General features: G+C 38.9%; 1 protein-coding gene across 1 annotated transcript; it reads left to right on the top strand.

The window, feature by feature from the left end:
- The first annotated feature begins 780 nt into the window (after positions 1 to 780).
- Positions 781 to 5,739, top strand: rcn1 (reticulocalbin 1, EF-hand calcium binding domain). The gene is made up of 6 exons (XM_030765012.1): positions 781 to 1,255; positions 2,286 to 2,479; positions 2,709 to 2,887; positions 3,921 to 3,981; positions 4,748 to 4,947; positions 5,211 to 5,739. Exons 1-6 carry the CDS (start codon positions 1,035 to 1,037, stop codon positions 5,316 to 5,318), a joined length of 963 nt encoding a protein of 320 aa, XP_030620872.1. The 5' UTR covers positions 781 to 1,034; the 3' UTR covers positions 5,319 to 5,739.
- Positions 5,740 to 7,812: the final 2,073 nt, after the last annotated feature.

The raw sequence follows: 7,812 nt of genomic DNA, 5'->3' as shown, positions 1-7,812 counted from the left end.
AATAAGCTTTAGGAAACACAACTCAATTCTCTTTTCCTATTTGTCAGATCCTTGATTAAATTTTTATATTAATTTATAAAAATCATACCCGCTCCCCCTTCAAGGTGCATTCTCTGACATTCGCTCCCCATTGGAGAGAGACTAAATACAGATATGCCACTCTGTTTTCTCCTGTCAAGAGTTGTTTAAGCAAGCTTCTAGTCTGAGTGTTTCCTCTGGGTGTTCTTGTTTTGCAGTAGGCCTACTGATATCTGAGACTCTGAGGTCTTAAGGTTAAACCATGGTAATTGTGAAAACGACATGGAAATAAATTGTTTTGTCATCACCTCCTTAATGTAGTTGTAACAGTACACAATGCTAGTGCAGCTGGGTGCAAGACTCCTGTATTCTTCTTTATTTTTCATTATATGATAGTCTTTGTTGTTTGTTTGTTTGTTTGTTTTAGAACGAAATATTTATGTATATATAAACCAAAAATAAACGAGGAAGCTGTTGCTGATTAATTTTTTCCATACATTGTAGAAGGAGTAGTCAACTGTTTCTCGTTCTATGTTTGGATCTACTATATCTGGCAACCTTGGAACATGTTGGTCGTGCGGTAGCAAGCTTTCTTGCGTGTCATCTTGCAACGTGGCGTCCATGGTCATGTCGTGTTACAGACAGTTCATGGACCAATAGTAGAGACGGTAACAACGAAAGGGGCGAGGCCTGCCGAATTTTCTGCAACATGAATGGTTATGCGTGAAATTCTTCTATCGTTGCTTGGTTGTGTCTCATGGTGTCAGATAGCCTAGCAATCAGCCGGGTATGTTTGAAACGCACAGAGGGAGAGTGTAGTTGTACTTATTTGACCCGAACTGTCTCAAGTTGTGTAGACGTTGCTGCCGCTTCTTTTTTAATCTTATATTCAAGCTGTAACGGTCAGAAAAACATTTAAGAGTAACAAGTTTGTGGCCATAGTTTTGATTTGCTACCCATTTAGAAACCGTTACCTCACATTGTTTCTGTTAGCAGCAGCATAACTTGTCCTTATAATGGATGTGTCTAGCTATTTATGTTTTTTGTCGCTTTGCTCATGTTTGGTATATGGGAAACCCACGATAAGGAAAGAACGCGTTCACCATGATCCCGAATTGAGCCAACAACCACACGAAGACAACCAGAGTTATCAATACGATCATGAGGCCTTTTTGGGAAAAGAGGAGGCCACAACATTTGACCAGCTGACTCCAGAGGAGAGTAAAGACAGATTAGGGTAAGGTTGTGATGTTCACGAAAAAGGTTATTTGCACCGCTAGCCTGTTTATTTTCTTCTTCTTCTTCTTCTTCTTCTTCTTCTTCTTCTTCTTCTTCTATGCATAGGTACTGTAGCCGTTCAAGACAAGTCCAATAGTCTATTCTAATGTCGCTGTGCATTTTTCACTTTTTGCTGAAGTTATTGAAGTCGAAAGGATCGTGTAATTCTTTTGGCTGTTTGCAAGGTTTCGTGTGATCTCTGATGTGCGCATTTCAGTGACGCCACTGATTTTTGTGTATAAACTTTAAGAAATCACTAAGTGATGTTGAGAATAGTTGCGAACCACTTAGGCTATGTAACTGTGCAGTGGCTTAATGCTGGATCATTATAGATGTTTTAATTCATTGTGGGTCGAGCTTTTGAAAGGGCTGTTGAAAGACTTTTGAATACAATAAGGACACTTCTTCTAATCTCAAGTCATCCGATATATTCAGACTTCTTCTGTCTTTTCAATGTGTGAGGAGATGTGGTTTTAACATAAGGTTAGACAGCTAACAAGGGGCGATATGTTTCCTGTTCACCACATTTCCTATGGTATTCTAGATCTCAAATTGTCTACACACGACTGAAATGGGCGTAGGCTAGGAGCTTGCCGCTGTTCCTACAGAACTCTTTCCTCAAGTGCTTTAAGTGGGAGGGCTTTCTTAACATCACAACGTGGCATCAGGGATAAAAATAAGTCTGCTGTTTTCAAAAACGTTGCCATCTTTGATAAGAGCTCAAAAGCACACTGCAGAAGACGACATATGTTTTTTTTTTTAATAATCACAAAAGAACGTAGGATTTTACAATAATTTCAATATTCTGGTGTGGGTAGCTCCAATATTGACCATAAAATGCCGTTTCATAGAGCCTTTTACTTATATAGAAATGCAGCATGTTCCTACACTATTTAAGTTTGATCATATCTGACATTTACTTGTCACTTTATTCAAAGTTAAATTGTAAGTATCTCATATTTGGTTTTGATGCAATCTCACCTTGACAGGAAAATAGTTGACCGGATTGACAATGACAGTGATGGTTACATTACTACAGAGGAGCTGAAAACCTGGATCAAGAGAGTTCAGAAGCGCTATGTCTATGAAAATGTGGCAAAGGTCTGGTCTGACTATGATCTCAACAAAGACAACAAGATATCATGGGAGGAATACAAGCAAGCAACTTATGGGTATTATCTTGGTGAGTTTCACACGAGTAGCCATTTAGTTTAAACAACTTTAAAAATGTCAGCTGCATAGTGTGACATGCTAAGTGACTCATGGTAGATGCTCAGTTCTCTTAGTGCTGCTCTTATTCCCTGGAAAGGCAGCCAAAGGTTTTTGTTTGTTTGTTTGTTTGTTTGTTTTTTTGTATGATGATTATCTAAGGCTGGACAGAATGTGTTGAAAGGCTGTTTATCTGTTGATAGCAAATCCTGGGGAGTTTGAGGATGCTACAGACCAGTTCAGCTTTAAGAAGATGCTCCCACGCGACGAGCGCCGGTTTAAAGCAGCTGATTTGGACGGAGACCTGGTAGCAGGACGAGAGGAGTTCACGGCTTTCCTCCACCCTGAAGAGTTTGAGCATATGAAAGAGATTGTTGTTCTGGTAAGTCAAACACAAATAAGTAACCCACTCTCCAGAGAAGGCAAACACAAGACAGACCAAGGAGGCCAGATTTAGAGCAGGCTGCATGACAAAGAAAATAACATTTTAAGCTATCCAAAGGTGGTCTCAGTGAGCATTCAGTGTGTAGTTGAGGGGCACAGCCAATCAAAAATCAGTTGTACAAGACAGCAAGTACACTAGGGGTACACTGAGGTATTTATAATATCATCCGTTAATTTCAGTGTCACTGGTGACGCTTTTATCCAAAACGATCAGCTCCCAGTGAAAAAAAGGGAGTTGAATTCAGCCGTCAAGCATAATACTTTTTGCAGTCAAACAGAAAGATGTGTAACCTTTACTTTCAGACTGAACCATTAGAAGGTAGTGACTCTGGACAAAATGCTTGTACTCTGGTGTCTTTGATCTTCAGATGGGGTAAATTAAGGATCCAAGCATGTGAGCTTTTATTTCAAAAGTCATAAAACAGATTTTAAAATCTCTTAAAATATTATTTTTAAAACTTATGTTTATAACTGTGCACCTTAATCTTTGCAATGAAATTTTGACCCTGGTTCAGAGTGTGGGATGTTGATAACTTGGAATGTGTTTTATGGGTCTTTCAGTCTTCAGGCTAAACATGATGTTTTTCAGTACTTGTCAGAGAATCTAGAACTGTGTGTATGATTAATATTGAAAGTAAGGTCCAAGGTCTCAGAAGCCGTTAAAATTGTAAATCCCTTTTACTCAATTAATTATGAATATGTTGCTGTCAAGATTTTAGCAATGTCATCTTCACTATGAGGATAAAATTTGTGTTCAAGTGTGGACAGCCTTTTTATGGGAGTGGATATCAAATGATGAAATCCACCCTTCACACTGTTAGAACCCAATGCTGTGGACGTCCTCCCAACTTTTGGTGATGTGATAAAATGTTCTTGTAACATAAACCCATTTAATTGTTGGCAAAACCAGCATCAGTAATTGCTGACCAGTCATGTTTGATGTGTCGCATCCTTATGTTTTTTTTAATCAGGAAACTCTGGAGGACATTGATAAGAACAGTGATGGACATGTGGATGAGGATGAGTACATTGGTAAGGAGTCTCTATACTGTGGCATGTTATACATAGAAACAGTTCAGAGCAGTTATGACAGCAGCAGAAGCTAATGTAAACCTAACAACTGTGAAGGTTGTGTTACCTGAAAACCTATGAGAAAAGTGGTACACTTACATTTCAGTGAAGTGAAGATGTCATAATGTCACTTTGCAATAAAGAGAAAGATTTAATTGATCTGTGATCATGCTTGTTAAGTCCATTTCTCATGACTCTGGACGCCTAAAGTTTCATCAGTAAAATATTTTTTTTTCCCCCTACGTCAAGATATGTTGACTGCATGTTGACCTGTTATTGTTCAGGATCTCTTTGCACTGGGGTAGATTTTATGTATTAGATTGCAGCACAAGACATTCCGTCCTCGTCAGCTTGTTATGAATGAATGTCGTTTTTGTTTGTTGCTTTGGCAGAGCCTTCTTTGGCATGGGATAGACAGCATGTGAAAAGACCAAAAATAGATCATGTCTGTTTTTGGACTCAGCCTTATTATAATTTTTAGTAATTTTAGGACTGTGCGTGCTTGGCTTATCTCCTTTTCTCTGGTCAGCTGCATATTTATTTAATCTCAGTTTATGGTATTATTTGTTGTGCAGTTCTTTCTGGAAAGATATTTGTCTGAAAAGGGAACAATTGTTTTGTGATATTGAAGAATGGGAAGGGAGGAGAGTAAGTTAATCAGTTGCATAATGAGGAAAAAGCCCTGATCCTAGGCCCCTCTTCACTAAACTGTTTTGGTTGTTTGAAGCGGACATGTTTGCTCATGAGGAGGGAGGTCCAGAGCCAGACTGGGTCAAGACTGAGAGGGATCAGTTCTCAGACTTCCGAGACCTGAACAAGGATGGAAAGATGGACGTGGATGAGATCCGACACTGGATCCTCCCGCAAGACTACGATCACGCCCTGGCCGAAGCCAGACACCTGGTGTATGAGTCGGACACGGATAAGGTACGGACGGAAAAGCCATTTGAACATTTGATTTGCATTAAAAAAAAAATAAAAATATATATATATATATATATATGTATATATATATATATATATGTTGGTGTGTTTTAAAATGTTTCTGGTTAAAATGAAGTTGTAGCGTTCATATAACCTAAAATTTCCCTTGCTCTTTGTGAGATTGGAAATCCGCGTAACAAGGAGTGTTTCTCACCCTGACTCATTCTTCCTCTGTCACCGTCTCCCTGCATTACTCTTCTCCTTAGGACCAGATGCTGACCAAAGAGGAGATCCTTGAGAATTGGAACATGTTTGTGGGCAGTCAGGCTACCAACTATGGCGAAGACTTGACCAAGAACCACGATGAGCTGTGAAGTCTGGTGGAGCGGGACACTGTCGAACTGCCTTGTGGTCCAGTGACTTTGCACCCATCTGGGCCGGACCTCTGGGCCCTTCTTGTCCGGGATACGGACGCCAGAGCCATTGCCACTAACTGGCTGCTCCACCGCAGCCCTACCTCACTGACCAAAACATGGAGGGGACAGCAGCTTGTTGGGCTCAATCCCAGATGGTCATTGTTCATTCCTTGTCTTATTCTTTGGAGAATGTGCTTTGTTGTGTATGTTGAATGGGAACTGTTTCACTCTTGAGTGAACTATCTGAAACAGCCACCTATCACTGACTGTCTTAGTCTAACATGATGCTGCCTTTGTTTCCAGCAAAGTCAGGTGTCCTCCTGTATCTTGCTGCAAACCATTAGATATACATTTATTCTGAAAACTAAGTGAATTGAAATTGCAGTTATTTGTTAAAATGTGCCTGGGTTTTTTTTTGTTTGGTGCCAATATGTAAGCACAGTGTAGAAACTCTAATTCTATTTATTTAGTCGTCAAACTTCAGGAATTGATTTTTTTTGATGACGTGCATGATTCATTCAGTCATTAATCACAAAGTGTCAATAGATAATAACATTCAAAGATAGTAAAAAAAAAAAAAAAACAGACTGAAAAGTACTGATGTGTTTGATTATCCAGACAGGCCAGTATAATTCAGCGGTTGGTTGTTTTGGTTTTTTTTTGTTGTTGTTTTTTCATTATGGTTGAAACACTTTGTACAGCAGCTGCCTCAAGGTTTTTAGGAACAGTTACTAAACTTTAATGTCATAGCAACACACTTTGCACGTTTTTATTTTCCTTCGTTTTTATAGTTTACACACAAAACATTACTTTCTTATTTGTGCGTTCTTATTTTTTGCCCAAATAGCGAGCTTGCATGAATGCATTTTTAATGCTGTCTGTGTTAATTGTTAGCTTTGTATTCTGTGAAATGCGGAGCAGGATATTGTCATGTTTTCAGAGAGGTGATGATAAATTCAAGAGGAAGAGGAGGAGAAGAATGATGAACCATGTGTGTTTTTTCCTGCTTACACCATCACTAGCCTTCCATTCTTCTTTAGCTCATTATGCTGTATATGCTGAAATACTTAGATAACTAGAGTTTTAAAATCATGTAATTTGGAAAAATAACTTTTCTAGAGAGTAGACTCGTAGATTACAATATTTTGTCTGTTTTTTGTGTGTGTGTTTTTTTTGTGTTATGTGAAGTCCAGTAACAAAAGAAAACAACAACAACAAAAAAACAACCCCAATTTGAAGTGATTTCTGATTTTCATTTTGTAAGTATAAAAATCATAATTCAAAGCCTAAGCACTAAAACTGTATAAGATATGTGTGTATGTGTTAGTTTATGTGTATACATACACATCATTAATGACTGTGCCTTGGCTGAGACCAAGCACCAGGTGAATGAAGGGCAGATGCCAAAGCCAGTTAACTCTATGATTTGGATATTAATAAGAAGACAGCTAAAAGCATGACACGTGTACCTTCCTTTTCTCAACAGTGCAAGGGTGGAAACTTGCATACAGCAATATGATGACTGAACTCAAACATGTTCACTTCATTCAAACACACTTTGGCGCACATTTTGTGTGTGTGTGGGTGTCTGTGTGTGTGTGTGTGAACATTCCACTATCACAAACAAGAAGCACACCAACAAACTCGTCTAACAGACATGAGGGCATCATTCATCCCAGCTGCTGACCAGTGCTGTGTCAGCCCCTTTAATGGTTTGGCATGACTGATTGAGTCATAAGTGGCTGTAATTGACTGTCATGACATACTGAGCTGAGTAAAGAACTCTATGCCATCAGCTGCACAGTACCATTGTAAAAAGACGGAACACTCACAGTGTGCCTACTCAAGTATGTGTGTGTATATGTCGGCAAATGTGTTTGTTTGCATGTTCACTCTCTTAGTTTTCCCAGGAGTAAATTACAGTATCTACATGGTTACTCTCAGCGTCCACATAGACTAGATAAATGACACACCCTGGCTGGCCTGGAGAACGTGTTAGCAGGACAGAGTCGCTCTGACTGCGGCTAACGTTAATTCCTAGCCTCTGGCATTCACACTCCAGCTGATCAGACGTAAGTGAGACAGAATCACTGAGAGCCTCTTCATGTGGAATGAACAGAGATATATGCCCCAGTTACTGAGACCATTCAAGCACAAAGACAAGATCAAAATCATTAAGGACTGAGAAGAGTTATGTTCTCTCTGTGTGTGTGAACGTATTCACTGCACTCAAGAGTCTGGCTTTGGAAATTAGAGGATAGCGTTATTCATTTCAATTGTACTGACAACATTTTAAATTAGTGCATTTTTTAGGTAATATTATATAGCTGTTTTGTGTAGAAAATGAAATTCCATATGGAATTCATTTCTTGAATAAAGCATCTGTATAACATCAATTACATTTTATTATGTTATTTTATTGGAACCTTTCCAACACTTAATTGATAGATTA

This window comes from Chanos chanos, chromosome 2 (genome assembly GCF_902362185.1).
Source record: "Chanos chanos chromosome 2, fChaCha1.1, whole genome shotgun sequence".
In the NCBI taxonomy this organism is placed as follows: Eukaryota; Metazoa; Chordata; class Actinopteri; order Gonorynchiformes; family Chanidae; genus Chanos; species Chanos chanos.
This window is presented reverse-complemented; position numbering and strand designations above follow the sequence as displayed.

Bases quoted from the DNA above. Each gene is read 5' to 3' on its own strand.
- rcn1 (XM_030765012.1), top strand. From the start codon at position 1,035: ATGGATGTGTCTAGCTATTTATGTTTTTTGTCGCTTTGCTCATGTTTG. The intron at 1,256-2,285 runs GTAAGGTTGTGA...TCACCTTGACAG, and splicing joins GAGAGTAAAGACAGATTAGG to GAAAATAGTTGACCGGATTG. The intron at 4,948-5,210 runs GTACGGACGGAA...TCTTCTCCTTAG, and splicing joins ATGAGTCGGACACGGATAAG to GACCAGATGCTGACCAAAGA.